Genomic DNA, 21318 nt, shown 5'->3' with positions numbered 1-21318 from the left:
TAGCAATTATCACTTTTCAATGTCAGTGTTCAATGTCTGACCACCCTCAATCCCCCCTCCCCAAGGAGGGCGGGGACCTTGTCTGCCACTCTCACTGCTGAATAATTAGGGTGTAGAACAGTGTCCCATTTCACAGTAGGGAGAGAGTGGACTGATAACTTTATATCAGAGGAAAGGAGACTGGGGTGCAGGGAGACTGGCAGATTTGTCTAAGATTGAGCTTGTGGGAGAGCTGGGTAAGACTCGAAGGTCTTAGGCAGCGGACACTGGGAATGAAATCAAGTTCCAGCCCTAACATCTGGTGCTTCGAGCAGAGTCACGCATATATAGATTTTCAGTGATCCAGGGGTCAACATTCCCCCTGAGTGGTCTAAGCGCTGGCCGGTGTTTTCGGGGTGCCGAGCCCGGGCAAGAACGCGGCTAAACCGGGAGGCGCGGGTGGGTGCCCCCGCCCCTTCCCGGCGGCGCGGCGCTCACAGCCGCCCCAGCTCTCGGCGCTGGCAGCGGGCCAGGGCCACCCCGGGCCGGGCCGGGCCGGGTCCCGGGAGCAGCGAGTGGAAAACAACCTGGCCGCAGACAATTGACAAAGGCGCGCGAGCGGGCCGCCCCTCCGCGGCGCACGCACGCAAGCAGCGTGGGCAGAGCCGCGCCCGCCCGCGCCCTCCGTGGGACCCGCGGCGCCGAGGCCCAGGTGCGGAGCGTATCGGGGAGCCGGGCGCCCCTTCCGCCCCGGCGGCGGGTCGCGGGCGCCCGAACTCCGCGCGGGGAGTGCGCCCGGCGATAGGGGCGGGGTCGACGGGCCGGGCGCGGAGGGGCGCGGGAAAGCCGCCGCAGCTCGCGGCCGAGCGGGGAGGTGGGGGACGCGGGAGCCGCGATGCCCCGGTCCCAGGAGGCGCGGTCGAGCTTTGTGTCTTGGGCCTGACGGAAATGCAAGCAGCCTGATCCACGTGACCTCTTACAGGTGAGACACTAAGGCCCAGAGAGGTAGGTGGTCTAGAAAAAAACTGTGATTTCTTGCGTCGGTTTGTTTATACCTGCCCGCTTCAGTGTCGGATTTGGGGTGACCTTTAATAAGAACCCACGGGTTAAAACAATGGGAAAAAACAAACAGTATTAAAGAATCCTTGCCAAGGAAAATGTAATTATGACTACAGGCCAGGGGAAAAGAGAAAGGAAATTTGCAGTCCCTATGTTACGCTGCCTTGGCCCAAGACCCCCAGAAAAGTAGTGCCAAAGCTGGGACCAGAAACCTAACTGTCGGCCTCCCCCGGGCTACAGTGCTCCCTGCACAGTGAGCACCCGGAACTTGGAGGGGAATGGAGAAACAGCAACCTGCCCGTGGGCTTCGCCTTCTTGGGATCCTGGACCCCTGAGAAATCTGGGGTCCCACAGAGGGGTTCACACATAACCTTGCACACAGTTTCAGATTTGCCATGAAGCATTCTGCTGTAAGAAATGACGGAAGGCCAGCACTCAGGCTGTGCTGTTAAGAGCAATTTCTTGCTCTGTTAAAGGGAGGCAGCCTGGAAAGAAGCGAGTACCTGCTGTCAGCCCAGACAGTGTGCTGACCCTGCTAGCTGTGTGATCTTGGACACATAGTTTAACCTCTCCAAGGCCCAGGGTTTTTTGTTTTGTTTTGTTTTGTTTTCTTTCAAGATTTTATTTAAATTCAAGTTAGTTCACATATATAGTATAGTATTAGTTTCAGTCCAAGGCCCGGTTTTATCTGTAAAATAGAGATAAGGTTGCTTCATCCTTCAAATTATTGTCAGACTTGGGAATGAACGCTGAGCCCAGCGTCTGCCACGTAGGGAGTGCTCCGTGGACGTGCTGGTGCGCAGAACCCAGTGGCTCCCAGCTGTGCGGGTCAGAAAGGATGATGACCTAAAAGAAATTGGGGTGTATCTGAAATAAAACAAAATTTAAAATATAAACAGGAAACTATAAAGTGCACCCTATTATGATTTACAAATGACAGCATAGATCTTGGTGATGATAATCTAAATAAAAGTGCAACAATGCAGCACATCACGCTTTGGCCTAAGGTGAAATGCTGAAAATAGAAACCAGCAAACGTTCTAACAAGGACTGTTTATGGGGCCTTGCTTGCTAACAAGGACTGTTTATGGGGCCTTGCTTGCCTCCTTTGAGTGGAATCAGCACCTGTATAGCTTGTTTTTAATTAAGAGGAAAGAGGAGGGCCACGTGGGGACCTGGGCACCCCCTAGTCTTGCCAGGTGGTGGGGGCTCAGCTGAGTTTCTGCCGGGGTGCAGGGGTTGCTGGCAGTTGGCTCTCATCCCTCTTGGATCAGCAGCTTGTTGTGGTAAACAGAGCCTTGGTTGATTGTGTTCTAGATCAAATAAATGGCTTTTTATTTAACCGATGGGGGTGTTTGCTTGAGTGCTACAATTGAAGCAAAATGGCATTTGTTGAACTTGACTGTCCAAAGCCTATTGCTTGTTTATTGACAGGCTTAGGAGGTTTTATTTTTTAAGATTTTATTTATTTGATTTATGTATAGAGAGAGCGAGCGAGCGTGCGTTTGCAGAAGGGGGGGAGGGGCAGAGGGAGAGGAAGAAGCAGACTCCCCAGTGAGCAGGGACCCCCCCCTCGCAGACCCCTGGGACCACAGTCCCAAGCCCAAAGCAAACACTTAACTGACTAAGCCACCCAGGGACCCCAGGCTTAAGAGTTTTAAAATCTACCGATCCAAAATTGTGAGGACAGGGCCAGGGCAGGCCTACTTACCTATAAAAAGAACTGCTCTTACAAAATACTGTGTTGTCTCCTTTCTCTGCCATTTTAGGCCTTGCAAATAGAGTCAGGGAAATATGGCTTAGGGCAAATAGCTGCTATTTAATTTGGGTTAAGACACACATTACCTGCCTGGTGGTTTACATTCTTCTCCACCTGTTTATAAAGGAGAGTTTTTCCTCAGAAACGGAATGTGTATGTGTGTGATGTCTCTTGCCCCCCTCTCTGCCTCCCCTTAGCCAGTCATTTGTCAACCCAGAGAAGTCCTTTTTCTGCAAGCTCAGTGACTTTGGCAAGTTCCTTCCCGTCCTGGCTCTGTGGCCTGATTTTATTTCACAGTAGCTCTGTTTAGAAAGTTTTTTGTTTTTGTTTTTTTTTAAGTAGGTTCCACACCCAGTGTAGAGCCCAACATGGGCTTACATGGGCTTGAACTCACGCCTGAGATCAGACCTGAGCTGAGATCAAGAGTCGGTCACTTAACTGACTGAGCCACCCTGGCAACTCTGTTTTGTTTTTCCAAAGTAAGCTCTACACTTGGGGCTTAACTCAGGACCCCCAGATCAAGAGTAGCACGCTCTACCGACTGAACCAGCCAGGTGCTCCTCGAAAGTTTTCTCTGTTTTGACCTTAAACATTTGGTGCTCCATAGGATGACACAGAGCGAACATACTCTCTCAGCCCAAGGCTCTTTCTTGTTTGAACACAGCCCACGGACCCCTTTCACGTTTCTCCCTCCAGACTCGCTGCCTTCATTCCTTCAACATTTCTTTGGTAGGATGAGATTAAAAGCAGAATTTCTCAAGAAATGATCTACAGACTACTTGCATCAGAATCACCTAGGGGCTTGTGGAAATGCCCCATCCTTGACCTCCTGGATCAGAATCTACAAGGGTGGGGGCAAGAATTTGCATACCTGAGAAGTGCTCTCGGTGATTCTTCTGCACCTTTGGTTCTCTGTGTGGGTGTTGGGGGTAGGGATTGGTAGTGGGGGACTGTATACTCCTTATCTATTCCATATTATTTGTCTAAATTATGTAATGAGTGAGAGCTTCTTCTGTACTTTGAACAAACCATGATATCCAAGGAAAACATATGGGTAGCAAGTAAGCACTTGAAAAGATGCTCAAGATAATTCATTATTAAGGAAATGCACATTGAAACCACATTGAGATGTCACTTGCCACCTATGAGGACGGCTAAAATTAGAAAGACTGACTATAGCAAGCATTGATAAGGATGTGGGACTAGAACTTGTATGAACTACTGGTGGAAATGTAAAATGGTACAACCACTTTTTTACTTTTTTTTTATTAAAAATTTTAAAATTTTATTTATTTATTTGAGATAGGGAGAGAGAGTGAGTGAGAGAGCAGGAGCAGAGGAGCAGAGGGAGAGGGAGAAGCAGGGGCCCACTGAGCAAGGAGCCTGATGTGGGGCTTGATCCCAGGACTCTGTGATCATGATCTGAGCTGAAGGCAGACGCTCAACCGTTGGAGCCATTCAGGCAGCCCCACAACCACTTTTTTAAACTTTGACATTTTCTTAAAAAGTTGAGTATACACCTGTCCTGTGATCCAGACGTTTCATCCCTAGGTCTGGCCTTATTGAATTAGAGAAATAGAAAACAGCCAATTGTTTATCTAGTGGGTAAACACGCTGTGCTGTGTCCCTGCAATTGAATACTGCTCAGCATGAAAAAGCAACGAACTGTTGATACATGCTACAACATGGATAGATCTCAAAATAATTTTGCTGAAAAGAGAAGAAGCCAGACCATAAAGAGTACATACTCTATAATTCCACTTATGTAAAATTCAGGGGGAGTTGCTGTCTCTCCCCTGCTCTTGAGCTTTTCTTTCTTTTTTTTTTTTTTAAGATTTTATTTATTTATTTGACAGAGATAGAGACAGCCAGTGAGAGAGGGAACACAAACAGGGGGAGTGGGAGAGGAAGAAGCAGGCTCTCAGCGGAGGAGCCTGATGTGGGGCTCGATCCCAGGACTCTGGGATCATGCCCTGAGCCGAAGGCAGACGCTTAACGACTGAGCTACCCAGGCGCCCCTGATCTTGAACTTTTCGGTGGCTCTCCAGAGTTGTGTGTGATTGTATTAGTCCACCTCCACTTGTTACAGGGTCATCGGCCATTTGATCTGCCAGCGTTTATCCATGTCATTCATTCATTCAATTAACTGAGCACCTACTGTGTGCTTGATCTAGAGTAGACACTAGGTAATGTGTTGGTGAATAAAATAGACATGATCCATAGGGGCGCCTGGGTGGCTCAGTCGGTTAAGCGTCTGCCTTCAGCTCAGGTCATGATCCCAGGGTCCTGGGATCAAGTCCCACATCGGGGTCCTTGCTCAGTGGGGAGTCTGCTTCTCCTTCTGCCTGCCGCTCCCCCTGCTTGTGCTTGCTCTCTCTCTTTCTCTCTGACAAATAGGTAAAATCTTAAAAAAAAAAAAAAAAAGACATGATCCCTTCCCTTGTGGAGCTTACCCTTTATTGAATGAACCAGTAAAACAAAGAGAATATGAAAAATAATTACTGGGGGAAAGGAATGCTTATTTGGAAGGGGTATGGGAATCAGAGAAAACTTGTCTGGGTTTCAAGCAGAGAAGTAAAGCAGTAAGTTTCACGTTTTTGAAACACCACTCCACTCTGGTGCTGTGCAGCCAGTCAGGGCACTGTTAACACTAGTCCAGGAGAAAGGTGGTAGAGGTTTAGACTCGGGTGGTCTTGGAGGTGGAAAGCACTGAAGGAACTGATGGATACCCTTAATCAAACTGGGCAGATCCCAGAGGTTGACACTGATCAGCATTCTTTTTTTTTTTTTTTAAAGATTTTGTTTATTTATTTGACAGAAAGACAGCCAGCAAGAGAGGGAACACAGCAGGGGGAGTAGGAGTGGGAGAGGAAGAAGCAGGCTCCCAGTGGAGGAGCCCGATGCGGGGCTCGATCCCAGGACCCTGGGACCACGCCCTGAGCCGAAGGCAGACGCTCAACAACTGAGCCACCCAGGCGCCCCTGATCAACATTCTTTGGATAGTGTAGTTTTATGAGTTCTTTAAAAAGATTTTACTTATTCAAGAGGAAGAGAGAGAGAGAGAGGGCTCAAGAGCAGGAGGAAGGAGAAGCAGACCCCCTGCTGAACAGAGAGCCCAATGCAGGGATCAATCCCAAGACACTGAGATCATGACCTGAGCCAAAGGCAGACTTAACCAACTGAGCCACCCAGGCATCCCTAGTTTTCTCAGTTTTTAGTTCATATTACTGTCCTGTGGTCCCCTCCACCACCACCCCTAGCTCTCAGCCTCCATCACCCACATCTTGCTCCTTAGACTCTTTAGAAAAAAAGACATCAGCACCTTGCTGGGCCAGTTACACTAGCATACAGCATTCCTTTGATCCACTGGCCTAGTTGCCTTTCAGTAAGGGAATGAGGATAGTCTGGTATGACCTGTTATTCTGTTTTTGTTTTTTGCTAGCCTATGCTGGCTCCCAATGATGTCTCTTTCCCTTTCTAAAGGCCGAGGGACCATCTGTTTTACTCAAGTGGCAGAAACCCAGCTCAGAATGGCTAAGGCCAAAGAGGGGTGGGGAAAGAAAACGTGTTAGCTCCTAAAAAAATTCAAAGGCAGGGACACCTGGGTGGCTCAGTTGGTTAAGTGTCTGCCTCTTGATTTTGGCTCAGGTCGTGATCACAGGGTCATGAGACTGAGCCCCTGATCTCAGGGTTGTGAGATCAAGTCCTGTGTTGGAGTCAGCTTAAGAGTCTTTCTCTCCCTCTCCCTGCACTCTAAAAAATCCAAAAGCAGTCAGTCTCCATCATGGCTGGACTGAGTAATGTCATCAGGGCTCAGTCTCATGGTCCCTCAATCCTTAGCTCCATTTCTTTGGTATTAGCTGGATTCTGAGTCAGGCTCTTGTGTGTCATTCCTATTACTTATTATTATCATCATGATCAGCTGTTCTCACCATCTGCTTGAATATGATCAGCCAAGTGTCCTTAGACAATTTCTTGATCCATGGGATCCATGGTAATGCTATCCCTTACGGTTTAACAGTAATAATAACAAAAGCAACTGCTACAATTATTGAGAGCTTACCTTGTACCAGGTACTCTGTTAGACACTTTACATGGATTATCTTATGAAATTTTATAACCACCCTGTAAAGAAGGTTAATAATTATCCCAGGAAAGCCAGCCAATTGATTGCAGAATCAGAATTTGAAATTGGGTTTTCTGGCTCTAGGGTGTGGGTTTCAAGCCTTCACAATGCCTTTTGAAGTTCCTCTTTAGGCCTAAGAAGAGAAAAGCAAAGCCATCAAATAGTGTGCCTATTTCTTACTTTTTCTGAACATCAATCTTAAAATATACATGGCAATCATAATAGGGGCAGAGCTTTAGAAGTTATTCTTATAATTTTGTCAAACTCAAATCCTTCTGGGTTTTTAGAGTTTTGGAAACTCTTTGTACAGGACCCTTCTCCTTACTATTGTATATGTCTTTATAAACCAGGCACGTCAGGGAGGACCCCAGTGTGGCCACCCTTATTTCTATAGGTGTTTCCTCCCTTTGTTTTTCTTTTTCTTTTTTTCTTTAAGATTCATTTATTTTTATTTGAGGAGGGGGGCAGAGGGAAAGGGAAGGAAGAGAATCCCAAGCAGACTCCCCACTGAGTGCAGAGTCCAACCATGAGATCCCACAACCCTGAGATCATCACCTGAGCCAAAAGCAGGTCTCTTAACCAACTGAGCCACCCAGGTGCCCCTAGTTCTATGTCTTAGTTGAGGTGGTAGTTACACAAATCTAATGTGATAAAATGGCATGAAACAGTTCATTCAAGAAAAGTATACCAATGCCAATTTCCTGGTTTCGATATTGTGCTATATTTAAATAACAGGTAACCATCGGAGGACCCTGGTGAGGGGTGCACACGAACTCTGGTACTTTCCTTGCCACTTCCTGTTGAGTAAGTCTGTAAGTCTTATACCTGTCTGTAAGTATTTCAAAATAAAAAGTTAAAAAATTATTACATGGCTAGGGGCGCCTGGGTAGCGCAGTCGTTAAAGCGTCTGCCTTCGGCTCAGGGCGTGATCCTGGCGATCCGGAATCGAGTCCCACATCAGGCTCCTCCGCTGGGAGCCTGCTTCTTCCTCTCCCACTCCCCCTGCTGTGTTCCCTCTCTCGCTGGATGTCTCTCTGTCACATAAATAAATAAAATCTTTAAAAAAAAAAAAAAAAAGAACTAATGTCCTTTTAAAAAAAAAAAATTATTACATGGCTTAACTTATCTACTATCTTTGCAGCTCTCTCTGGACAAGTACCGCTCAGAAGCCTGGGAGAGCAGGCTGAGTGTCCCTATTTCATTTCCTGGTCTGGCCTGATAAGGAGGCTTGTTTCAGAGGACAAGCTTGGGAAACGTGGCTTTCCTTATAGTCCAGACATGCTCCGTCCTGAGATCTCTTTCATGTCCCATGATAGGCTATTTATTTATTTATTTTTAAAGATTTTATTTATTTATCTGTCAGAGAGACAGCTCAAGCAGGGGGAGCAGCAGGCAGAGGGAGAAGCAGGCTCCCCGCTGAGCAAGGAGCCCAATGCAGGACTTGATCCCAGGACCCTGGGATCATGACCTCAGTCAATGGCAGACGCTTAACTGACTGAGCCACCCAGGCGTCCCAATGATAGGCAATTTAGAACCAAAATCAGTTTAGTCCTCTGCTCGCGCTCTCTCTCTCAAGTAAATACATAAAATTTAAAGAAAAAAGAAAAGGACACAGAACTATTCCATGACCGCCAAGCTCTCCCTGGTGTTCTATCTTTATAGTCACACCCACCTGCCCTTCACCCTCCTCCCTAACCAGGCGACCACTAATCTGTTCCCTGTCTCTATAATTTTGTACGTGACATAAATGGAGTCACAGTGCATGACCTTTTGAGATTAGGTTTTTTTAGGCAGTATAATATCCTCACGAGCCATCCGGGTTACTGAAGTTTATCAGTAGTTCACCCCTGTTCTTTCTGGGTATCCAGTTGTATTGGATCTACCAGTTGGTTTCTGTGTATGCGTGGGATTTTTTTAAGCATTCACCTGTTTTTAATTATTTTTTAAAAGAATTTATTTATTTATTTGAGAGAGAGAAAGACAGAGCAGAGTGAGAGAGAGCGAGCACAAGCAGGGGGAAGGGGCGGAGGGAGAGGGAGAAGCAGACTCCTCACTGAGCAGAGAGCCCGATGTGGAGCTCGATCTCAGGACCCTGAGATCATGACCTGAGCTGAAGGCAGACGCTTAACCGACTGAGCCACCCAGGCTCCCCTAGTTATTATTATTTTTTAAGTAGGCTCCACACCTAACACAGGGCTTGAACTCATGACCCTGAGAGTAAGAGTCATATGATCTACCGCCTAAGCGAGCCAGGTGTCCCTAAAGCATTCACCTGTTAAACTCACCTATTAAAACAACATTGGATTGTTTCCAATTTGGCTATTACAAATAAAGTTTCTGTGAGCATTTGTGGACAGGTTTTCGTATGGACATAAGTTTTCTTTCTCTGGAATAGATGCCCTGAGGTACGATTGCCGGCAAGTGTATGTTTCTTTTTTAAAGAAACTGACAAACTGTTTTCTAGAGTGGCCGTACCACTTTGCCTTCCCACCAGTAATGTATGAGCGATCCAGTTCTTCCTGCGTCCTTGACGGCATTTTACACTGCGTAATATTGTTCTGGTTAATGGCTTTATTGAGCTATCATTCATATCATAGACTTTACCCACTGAAAGTGTACAAATCAGTGGTTTTTAGTGTATTCACTGAGTTGTGCAGGCATCACCATAATAAATTCAGACCATTTTCGTCACCCCCAAAAGAAACCCTGTGCCCAAGAGGCACCACACTCCATATCCTATCCCTTTAGCCTAGGAAACCAATGATACACTTTTCTACAGATTCGCCTGTTCCGAACATTTCATGTAAACCAAATCAAAAATATGTGGTCCTTTTTTTTTTTTTTTTAAGATTTTATTTATTTATTTATTTGACAGCGAGAGAGCACAAGCAGGGGGAGGGGCAGAGAGGGTAGGGGAAGCAGGCTCCTGGCTGAGCAGGGAGCCCAATGCAGGGCTTGATCCCAGGATCCTGGGATCATGCCCTGAGCCAAAGGCAGATGCTTAACCAACTGAGCCACCCAGGTGCCCCAAAATTGTGGTCCTTTGTGACTGACTGCTTTCACCTACCGTAATGTTTTCAAGATTCTTCCATGTTGGAGCACATATCCGTAGTACTTCATTCCTTTTCATTGCCAAATAATGTATAATATTTTTAAAGAAATCAAAGTGTGTTTCTTTCCATTATACAGACCATAAACTAAGAGATAACAAAATGCTGTTACAGAGAGGTTTTACCAGGCCGGCTTGGAGGTCTAGCTTGCAATTAACCTAAGTGCAAATTAATGCTATTTTAAATACTCAACAGTTCTCTATAAAGTATTATTGGTGCTTTTTTTTTTTTTTTAAAGATTTTATCTATTTATTTAACAGAGATAGAGACAGCCAGCGAGAGAGGGAACACAAGCAGGGGGAGTGGGAGAGGAAGAAGCAGGCTCATAGCGGAGGAGCCTGATGTGGGGCTCGATCCCATAACGCCGGGATCACGCCCTGAGCCAAAGGCAGACGCTTAACGACTGCGCCACCCAGGCGCCCCAGTATTGGTGCTTTTTGTTTATTTAACAGCAGTTCTGAGTAGTGGAACCTGAGTAGCTCTCCTGAAAGCCTATTGGGATCTTTCTAGAGAACCTATGCACAGGGTGGTGAGTGTCAGCCGCTCAGGCCAGGGACAGGTCAGCAGGCCACAGGCAGTATTCAACAGCTGGAACAGAGCTGTGCATCAGACAGTTGCATTCCGGGATCTTTCCAGGCCCTTTGCTCTCCCCACTCAGTTTACAGATCATCAGATCCACAGGTCAGCGCTTATGGCCCAGGACAGAAACTTCTGCTGCTACTAGTCCCTCCTAAAGGACCATTTATACATGCAGGTGTCATCAGTGTTGTGGGGAATAGTGAAGGACACCAGGTGAGTGGGTGCTCATCTTGTCTCTGAGCTCTTAGTGACTGGCCAGGAAGCCAAGGCCTGGTCCTAAACAACCCTAAATAACCAAGTACAGATTTGAACGGGATGTGTGCCACTTTGAATATTAGGAAATAGGGGCGCCTGGGGGGCTCAGTGGGTAAGTGTCGACCTTAGCTCAGGTGATGATCTCAGGGTCCTGGGATCGAGCCCTGCGTTGGGCTCCCTGCTCAGCAGGGAGTCTGCTTCTCCCTCTCCTGCTGCCCCTCCCCCTGCTCATGCTCTCTGTCTCTCTCAAATTAAATAAATAAATATTAGGAAATACTTTATCCAGAAAAGAACAAAGAACAGCACAACAAATACCATGTTCTTACCACCTATCTTTGTTTCATTTTAAACATTTTTGCCATATGAGCCTCGTTATTTTTACGCAAATAAAATCTCTCCTATATTCAGCAATAAAAGGGAAGGAACTATTGATACATGCAGCAATTTACAGGAATCTCCAGGACATTATGCTGATTGAATAAAGTCAGTCACCAAAAGGTTACACATTGTAATGGTTCCATTCACATACATTTTTGAAATGACCAGATTATAGAAACGGAGAGCAGATTCCTGGTGGCCAGGGGTTAAGGATGGGATGTGGCTGGAAGGAAGAGGGTGAAAGGCAACATGAGGGATCCTTGTGATGGAAATAATCTGTATCTTGCTTGTATCAGTGCCAGTATCCTGGCTGTAAGATTGTGTTAGAGTTTTGCAAGATGTTACCACTGAGGAAATTGGGTAAAGGGTACATGGTACCAGTGTATTATTTATCAAAACTGCATGTGAATCTCTATCACAAAATAATAAATGTAACTCAAAACAAAACACCTTCAGATGCCATTAAGTCCCTTTTGGTAAGTCCTCAATTCCATTTCTGTGCTTCTCTTTCCAGAGGGAAATCCATCCTGAACTTATTGTTAATCATGTCCACAAAATTTTTGATACTGGTGCTCCATATGTATATATCTCTAAACAGTATCTAGCATTATTTTACGTATTTTAAATTTAAAAAAATAGTATTCTACTCTATCCACCTTTCTGGAACCCTCCCCCTTTTTTTTCTTTACAGTGTTTGTGAGCCTACCTTTGTTGATACATGAATTTGTAGTTTGTTCATTCTCACTGTTGTTGAGAATTCCATGGTATGCGTATATTACAAGTTAATAACCCACTCTCCTGTTGATGGACATCTAGGTTGTTTCTAATTTCCTAGCATTATCAGCAGTGCTGCGGTGAACATTTTGTCTCCATTCCTTGTGTATAGGTGGAGAAGTTTCTTTTTTTTTTTTTAAGATTTTATTTATTTATTTGACAGAGAGAGAGACAGCCAGCAAGAGAGGGAACACAGGCAGGGGGAGTGGGAGAGGAAGAAGCAGGCTCCCAGCGGAGGAGCCTGATGTGGGGCTCGATGCCAGAACTCCGGGATCATGCCCTGAGCCGAAGGCAGACGCTTAACGACTGAGCCACCCAGGCGCCCGAGGTAGAGAAGTTTCTTAAAGGCAGAATATCTCTAGGAGTAGAACTGATTGGCCTGACAGTGTGAGCATTTTTAACTTTTCTAATTATTGCCAAATTGCTCTTTGGAGTGGTTACAACGATTTATATTACCATGAGACTTCCTGTTCATCTACAGTCTCACCAGCATTTTTATATTTTGCCAATCTGATGCGCATGAAATGGTATGTCACTATGTTTTTTTTTGTTTTTGTTTTTAAAGATTTATTTATTTGAGAGAGAGAGTGCATGAGCGCGGGGGAGAGGGGCAGAGAGAGAGGGAGAGTCTCAAGCAGACTCCACGCTGAGTAATGAGCCCGATGCAGGGCTTGATCCCATGATCCTGAGATCATGACCTGAGCCAAGACCAAGAGCCCAGCACTTAACCAACTGAGCCGCCCAGGTGCCCCCATTGCGGTTTTACTTATTCACATTTGCCTCGTTACTAGTGAACTGAGCATCTTTTCATTTATGTGTGAGCCGTTTAAAATGCTTCCTTTGTCAATTACCTGTTCATACCTGTATCAGCCAGAGTTTAGTTGGAGAGAATACGAGTCATTCTGTTTTAACCAGAGCTGGAGGCTCAACTGACCGCACCACACGCAGGCGTCCCTCCGTGTCTTTAAACAGCACGCAGGGGCACCTGGGTGGCTCAGTCATTAATCGTCTGCCTTCGGCTCAGGGCGTGATCCCAGCGTTATGGGATCGAGCCCCGCATCGGGCTCCTCTGCTGGGAGCCTGCTTCTTCCTCTCCCACTCCCCCTGCTTGTGTTCCCTCTCTCTCTGGCTGTCTCTCTCTCTGTTAAATAAAATCTTTAAAAAAAAATTAAATTAAATTAACAGCACGCAGGTACTGTTGTGTCTTGAGCTTTTGGTTTAGGTATTGTTCTTTGACTTCCTACTATGGAAGATGAGGATTTAGTGGGTTTTTTTTTTTTTTTACTCCCCCTCCACAACACATAGATGCCCCTCTCATTACCCTATTCTCCCAGTATAGTTGTACATAATATTGTTTAGATCACTTGCATTATAATGTGCATAAATAGTATTTATAACTGAACCAGGTAGTAACGTACAATTACTTTTATTTTTTCTGCACAATTTTTTTTAACAATTGTTTTGTGCTTGTTCGATGGTTTGTTTCTTAGTTTTGTATATATCATCTGTGTGATTATCCCTAAAGAGATACCATATTCTTTACCAATTCAATAACTCTGTTCTCAAGACGTTCTAGTACCTTCTGAAATACTGTCGACTGTTTGCCATCTGCCTGTAGCCAACGGTCAATCCTAAGATTTTCCTTCCCCTGTCTGGGGATTGCCTTGGCCCTTCTCACTTTATTTTTATTTATTTATTTTTAAAAGATTTTATTTTTTTGACAGAGAGAGAGCCAGTGAGAGAGGAAACACAGGCAGAGGGAGTGGGAGAGGAAGAAGCAGACTCCCAGTAGAGCAGGGAGCCTGATACGGGGCTCAGTCCCAGGCCCCTGGGATCACTCCCTGAGCCAAAGGCAGACGCTTAACGACTGAGCCACCCAGGCGCCCCAGCCCTTCTCACTTTAGATCACCAGTCCCCTGTACCCGATGTCTTCCTCTTTCCCATTTCTTTATTTTAGTGGAGTACATTCTTCCATAGTTTCCCGAAAACAGGAACGTACAAAGATAAATTCTATAGGCCTTCAAGGTGCTGTAGTTTCTCCTCAATGTGTCTAGCTATGGATTTTTAAAAAACTTATACTGTTAGGGACTTGTACTTCCTGGGTCTATGAATTCATATTTTTAAATAAATTTTGGACAATTCTTACTCTTATCTCTTTTAATATTGCCGCTCCTCACTCCCTTTATTCTTGCCTGCTAGAACTCAGATTTGATGCATGAACCTTCTTATTTCAATAAGCAGGTCCCTTTTTTTTTTTTTTTAAGATTTTATTTATTTATTTGACAGAGACAGCCAGCGAGAGAGGGAACACAAGCAGGGGGAGTGGGAGAGGAAGAAGCAGGCTCCCAGCGGAGGAGCCTGATGTGGGGCTCGATCCCAAAATGCTGGGATCACGCCCTGAGCTGAAGGCAGACGCTTAACGACTGTGCCACCCAGGCGCCCCAATAACCAGATCTCTTAAGTTGTCTCATATTTTCCATGCTTTTCTCTCTCTTTAGCAGTCTGGATAATTTCTTCAGCTCTGTATGCCCTTTTGCTATTTCTCTTTTCTAGATGTCTGTTTAATCTGCCTGTTCATGTTTAATTTCAAAGGCTTAACTTTTAATTTCTGTAAGTTCTTTTTGGTGCTTTAAAAAATCAAAATCATACAGGTCTTTGTTTTTTGTTTTTAATAACATGGGTTTCTTTTCTTCCCTGCTAATTTTACAGTTTTTACTTGATAGTTTGACTGTCTGGTGTTCTTGGGGTCTAATCCTGCTCATTGCTGTGGAGTTCTCGTAGTTTGGGATTGTAAACTCACCTTCAGGTCAGGGTTAGCTGCTGGAGACATGTTATTTCTAAGAGCACTCGGAGTAGCATTAGTCCAGAACTGTTCTTTTTGATCTCTCAGCTTTGGGTTACTTGGACCACATGTGCAGTATCAATTTGAACCTAAAACCCAGTGAAGGCAGGCCTGTTTTTATGAATTTTCAGAGGGGACTTTTTGTCCTCATGTAGGACCCAAGCCAAGAGGACTTCAACTTCTGTGTGAGTGGGGGGCATTTTTTTTTGATCCACCATTTCACTGGATTCTTGGGGGTCCCAGTTCTGTGAAGAAGCTTGTCTCCTGTTCCTGCCTGAACACCAGCACCCAAGTCCCTGGTTGCCTGAACTTGGCCATGCCCTTTTCCCTACCCACCCCCCACTTGAGGCCCCGGTCATGTCCACTCAGCTGCTGCTGCTCTGCTTTGCAGTTCCCTCTGTGTGGGGACCCTGCTATTCCCTTTCCTCTCTTGGAAGCCCTGCCGGGCCGTGAAGAGGAAGTTGGTTATACCTGATCCAGCATGTCTAGAATGTTTTGTAGTAGGGAGGGTTTTCAGGCCGTGTTGTTCACAGTATTGCCACTTGTACTTTTGAACCTAGAGATAAAGGGGTTGTGGGAGTTTCAAGGAGGGAATGTCCATCTGGCTGGGAGGGTCAGGAAAGGGAAGGGAAGATGAATGTCCAAGGGTAGACACATGGGAGGGGGCCCAGCAGGTGCAAAAGCACAGAGGCAGGAAATGATCGTGTAGGCCCAGAGGAAAGCACGTAGCTCTCTTTGGCTGGAGGATGATCTGTGAAGGGGAAAATGAGCTTGAGGCCAGACCACAGAGCAGCAGGGAGCTGTTCAAGCCTCACAGCACGGAATGCCATGATCACAAGCTTTGTTTCGGAAGTTTGAGCTGGAAGCACCTCCAGTATGCATGGGTGTGGGTGGCAGCAAGAGGGAGAGGGCTTTAGACTTGGAAAGGCGCTCCTGGAGGCTGGGGAAAGAGCCCAGGGGATGGGTCTAAGGCCTGAATGGGGTAGTGGGGGTAGAGAGGAGGGAACTCCTGGGAGAGAGGGTGGGAGAGACTCGGCTGAACCAAATAAAGAAATCTGGGTCAAGAGCTGGAGGAAAAATAGAAGAAATCTAGGCAAGCACATTATCTGAATCCTGGAAAATGTCAACAATTATCTGAGCCACGTTCTACCTTTTAAGACTGTTCAGACACTGCCCACAAATGCTAATACACAGTTCATCTTGCAGTGTGCAAGCTAGAGATGTTTTCAGGCCGACTGAAGAATAGCTGTCTTTGGACTGGAGACAGCATGTCCCAGTAGAGCTCCCAGAAGTGAGTTGGGATGTGTTTGCCTTTCCTAGAACCTGCTGACATGGCTGAACATGGGTCTGATGAGCCGTCCTCCAGGACCGGGAGTCCCGACGGAGAAGGCCGTGTCTCTGCGGACAGACCGTTGCTGCACCAGAGGCTGGCTGTCAGGGAGCTCATTGACACCGAGCTCTCCTACCTGCATATGCTCCGGCTCTGTGCCTCCGACATCAGGAGCCGCCTGCAGCAGGTACCGGGGCTGCACACAGCCTCCCTTAGTACGGGCAGACTCGGGTCCTGGCTCCTGAGACCCCGCGTCTCTTCCAGGGCCAGGCTTGATGGAAGGGAAGGTGTGGTGGCCGCGAAGTCACCTGGATGTAAGCCGGGGTATTCCCATTTATTGGCCGTGCAGCCTTCAGCACGGCCTCGAACACATCGGCAGCTTAGTGGATTCATCTGCTAAATGGGGAGAGGAATACTCACCTCAGAGAATTAAGTGAGCTAATGGATTAAATAGCCCTTTATCAAATTTAGAACAGATTGCTTAAACTGACCTATATTCTAATCGTCTCATTCAGGAGATGGCGACAGGAAGAAGTTATCACTATGACGGGTTTTTACATCTTTTTTTCTCCTGATTTCAGAAATAATACAGGCTTTCTCTATAAAATGTAAAATATCCCTTAGCATGTAAGCTCCATTAGGGCAAAGACTGTTTAGTTCAATATACCCCCAGTTCTGGACTCATAAATCAGAGACTTCAATGAGTGTTTCTCAAATGAATGAAATACTCAAGTAGGAAATGTGGAAGGTGAAAGTCCTCTCATATTTCATCCTCCAGAAATTAGGATTTTTCTCTGTGGCATTAAGCAAACAACTATAGATTGTTACTTACTCTAACAAAAATAAGAGCATACTCTAGATATTTTTCTACAGTTAGCTTTTCTTACTTGATTGTGCATCCAGGATAGACACACACACACACACACACACACACACACACACAATCTCCTATATATACCTGTGTACATATATAGACATCCGCAGTGGTCTTGCCAGTTAGTAGTAGTGGGAGTTCAGGATACATCTCAAGGTAATGGTGGTGGGTGCCAATTTGTCAGAGCTGGAAAGAAGTCCAGCTTTCCACCCTAAGATGAAGATAGGGAAACTGAGGGAAGAAACATGATGGCTGCCAGCAGATCTAGGATAAAACCCCAGTCCAGCTTTCATTCCACGCTGAGCATTCCATCTCTTCCTCTTATAGAGTAATGAGAACACCTAATTTATACCTAATTTATAAGGTTTTTCAAAGCCTTGCAAACATTCCACTGGGGCAGTCTTCCCAAGAGTAATAGGACCCTGAAGGTGTGAATGTTCTGGACTGATCTCCAAAGCCTGCAAATAAAGTCACTCTGCTCGACTCCCAGAGACTCCTATGGTTTCTTTGTTCCTTCTAGCTGCCCCAGGGGGATCTGGACGTCCTGTTCTCAAACATTGATGATGTCATCCAGGTGAACAGCAGATTTCTTCATGATCTGCAGGAGACAGCATCCAGGGAAGAGGAACAGGTGCAGTTAATTGGTAAGCAAAGACAAGGCAGTCGTCAGCCCTAGATTCCCACGGAATTGTCCTCAGCAGGTGGGCATTGCTGAACTGTCCAGAGTTCCCTGGAAATGCAGCTCAATGGGAGTTTCTTTTGGGGACCCCTGAAACACAGCATGTCAGAGCCAGTAGGACCCTCAAATAATATCCAGCCCAATCCCATCACTTTACAGAAGAGGAGACTGGGGCCCCGAGACAAGGAGGGACTAATTGATCAGTGGCCCCGCTGAGCCTTTAGTTATTTACTAAGCTTAGTTATGTACTGAGCATTGCCAGTCACTATGCTGTGTGCTGGGGTCACAACATCAACAGGTGAGTCCAAGTTCCCATTCTTAAGGCTTGACAAGTTAGTGAGAGAGACAGAAGATAAACAGGACCGTGGGATCATGACCTGAGCTGAAGACAGTCGCTTAACCAACTGAGCTACCCAGGCGCCCTGAAATTAATTTTAATGATATATTTGATTTATTCCTATATGTCCAAACTAACATTTCAACATGTAATCAATATAAAAATTATTTGTGAGATATTTTACTTCGTTTTTTGTACTAAGTCTTTGAAATCCGGTGTCTTTAATACTGACCGCACATCGCAGTCGAGATTCTCATATTTCAAGTGCCGGAAGGCCACGTGTGGCTGGTGACTACTGCATCTGGGCAGTGAGGGTCTAATGGTTTGGAGTCTGACTGGCAAGGCTCTGCCACCCACCAGTTCCTTCGTGTCTCTGAGCCTCAGTTTCTGACTCTTTTTTTTATGTTATGTTAGTCACCATACGGTAAGTTTCTGCCTCTTTGAAACGTGCCAGCCATGACTCTGAGTAACACGAACTAGCTCTTTCATTCTCATGATACTGTGACTTGTTGATTACTATTATTATTGTCCTCATCTTACTAAAGAAAAACCCGAGGCTCAGAAAAGTCAGTAATTTCCCCAAGGTCACACAGCTTGACCAGGCAGAGTCAAGAGCCCTAACTCTTGACCATCCTGCCTCTCTTTCTCATCTATCTATCTTTCTTTCTCATCTATCTTTCTTTCCTTTTCTTTCTTTCTTTCTTTCTTTCTTTCTTCCTTCCTTCCTTCCTTCCTTCCTTCCTTCCTTCCTTCCTTCTTTCCTCCCTCCCTCCCTCCCTTTCTTTCTTTCTTTCTTTCTTTCTTTCTTTCTTTCTTTCTTTCTTTCTTTCTTTCTTTCTTAGATTTTATTATTTGTTTGACTGAGAGAGACACAGCGAGAGAGGGAACACAAGCAGGGGGAGTGGGAGAGGGAGAAGCAGGCTTCCCGCTGAGCAGAGAGCCTGATACAGGGCTCGATCCCAGGACCCCTGGATCATGACCTGAGCCGAAGGCAGACACTTAACGACTGAGTCACCCAGGTGCCCCATCTTTCTGATTCATCCCAGCTATAGGTATTCTTTTGATTCTGGGAGTAACTTTTCCACTACTGTGGCTTGTTTACAGTCTTTGACCATAAGACGAGAGGAAAAGAATTAAGTCTTTCCTTTTGCATTCCTGGTATTTCTGCCCCTTTGGATAGCCGTGCTTTCTGGGAGTTTGCCTTCCTGTGCGGCTGGCCACACTATGATACAGTTTATTTGCCATCAGTCACATTCCTGCTGACGCGCACCCAGGTTAAGGAGAATGTGGGAACCGCCCTAGATTTCAAGGCTACGCCCAGGCTGTCTCTTAGCAGGGATGGTCTCTGCAGTTGGCTGATCTCCTGGTATGCAGATTCTCCCTAGCTACAGTTCTGTGTCCTCTTTTCTCTGCTCTCTCTCCTTCTGGGGGCTTCTCCTGAGGAGTTCTCTCTGAGGATCGGTGGACCAGAACTCGGGAGGAGGACCGGTCATGGGTGGCAGTCCCGCCATGGGAGTTTTTGCTGAAAGCTGGACCACGCTAGACTGGGCACCATCCCATGTGTCCGACAGGGGTCTGGTCCAGGTCAGGGGCCCAGCCTGTAGCTTCAGGAGGCGGTAGGGTCAGCTGGGCTTCCTGTGGTCCACAGCTCCCCACCACCTTTCATGGCTAACACATTTCTCTTCACCCTCACCACTTCCTCCTGGATGGACAACCAAAGACTCTTGTGGGTAGTTGAGGTAGTGCTCTAACAGCCATTCCTGTAACCACTTTTTCACGCCTGGTTTAGTCTCAACATGGTATAGATCTTTTTTTTTTTTTTTAATTAATAGACGACTTTTTAGAGTGCTTTTAGATTTACAGAAAAATTAAGTAGAATGTATAGGGAACACTCAAATAGTAGTCCCACTCTATGTAACTCATAAAGTGGAGTCATACAATATTTGTCCTTTTGTGTTGGCTCTCACTTAGCATAATGTCTTCAAAGTTCTTTTTAAACTTTCTTAATTTTAGATTTACAGTAAAGTGGCAAAAATAGTACAGAGGTCCTATATAACCCTCAAAAATAGCTTTCCCTAATTTTAACATCTCAGATATCCATAGTACAGTTGTTAATACCAGGAAATTAACATTATTGCAACACTATTAACTCTACAGACCTTATTCACATTTTGCCCGCGTTTCTACAGATGTCTTTTTTTTTCTGGCCCAGGATCCAGTCTAGGTTACTACATTTCATTTTATGGCCATGTTCTCTTAGCCTTCTTTGTCTGTGTTTTGTGACCGCACGCTTCTGAGGAGTCCAAGCCGGGTTTGTAATATATCCCTCAATTTGAAGTTTCCAGTTATTAAAATTAAAATGATTTTATAGATTTTATAAAAGCTTATGCATGTATAATCTATACTTTATAAATTATAAAAGTGCATATTTTACGAGCATTTTATATATTTATAAAATTAAAATTATTTTCATTCTTAAATTGACGTTATACATTTCTGGCAATAATATCAGGGCCAATGTCCTGTCCTTAGTGCCTCAGAATAGGGGCACATGATGTTGCTGTATGGTATTATTTAGAATAATGTTAACTTTGATCACATGGGTAACAGAAGGTAATATCTTCTGTGTTTTTCCACTGTAAAGTTACTATTTTTCCCCTTGTAATGAATAAATAGTTTATGGAGAAAAACTTTGATAGTATGCAAATGTCCTATTTCATCTCAAACTTTCACCCACTAGTTTTAGCTTCCATCAGTGGCTCTTGCGGGCAATAATTATTACTGGTGTTCTCATGGTAATTTCTACTTGGCTTATTCCTTCTACGTTTATTAACTGCAATTTTTCTATAAACAAGAACTGTCCCTTCACGCCCATTCATTTGTTCAGCTATTTATTTATGACAGTATGGACTCTTGAACATTTATTTTATTTCATGAGTCCGAATCCAGTACCATCATAATTTATTTTCTTGTTCAAATTGTACCAGTGTTGGCCATTGAGAGCTCCTTCACGTTGGCTCCCGTGTCCTTTCAGTATGCCTCCAACAGTTTTGGGGAACATCCTTATTTTCTGACACCACAAGTTGTTCCAGACTCATCTTGTATTTCCCTGTCCCATCCTTGGAATCAACCATTTCTCCTAGAACCCCTGGTACCTATTTCAGGGAATGGTATTTAGACACCAAGCTCTAGGCTATAGGTATGCTCGTTGCCCCTGGGATGTCATTGTTCCTAGGC

The 21318-nt window shown here is 45.3% G+C and overlaps 1 protein-coding gene across 8 annotated transcripts in view; it reads left to right on the top strand.

The window, feature by feature from the left end:
- Positions 1 to 513: 513 nt before the first annotated feature.
- Positions 514 to 21318, top strand: part of ARHGEF37 (Rho guanine nucleotide exchange factor 37) — a 51364-nt gene continuing 30559 nt past the window's right edge. For 4 of the 8 annotated variants that reach the window (XM_045815288.2, XM_045815284.2, XM_087867868.1 and 1 more), the window contains exons 1-3: positions 558 to 691; positions 16182 to 16378; positions 17586 to 17709. In XM_045815288.2, the coding sequence (XP_045671244.2) occupies positions 16193 to 16378; positions 17586 to 17709 (310 nt within the window). In that variant the 5' untranslated portion in view covers positions 558 to 691; positions 16182 to 16192. Of the gene's footprint in view, positions 692 to 712; positions 962 to 7658; positions 7736 to 16181; positions 16379 to 17585; positions 17710 to 21318 lie in introns of those variants that run through there. The other 4 variants (XM_087867869.1, XM_087867867.1, XM_045815285.2 and 1 more) reach the window with 4 other exon arrangements.

This window comes from Ursus americanus, chromosome 15 (assembly GCF_024610735.1).
Source record: "Ursus americanus isolate L20-20 chromosome 15, mUrsAme1.1.p, whole genome shotgun sequence".
In the NCBI taxonomy this organism is placed as follows: Eukaryota; Metazoa; Chordata; class Mammalia; order Carnivora; family Ursidae; genus Ursus; species Ursus americanus.
Note: the sequence above shows the minus strand (reverse complement) of the source record. Positions and strands in the feature narration are given on the sequence as shown.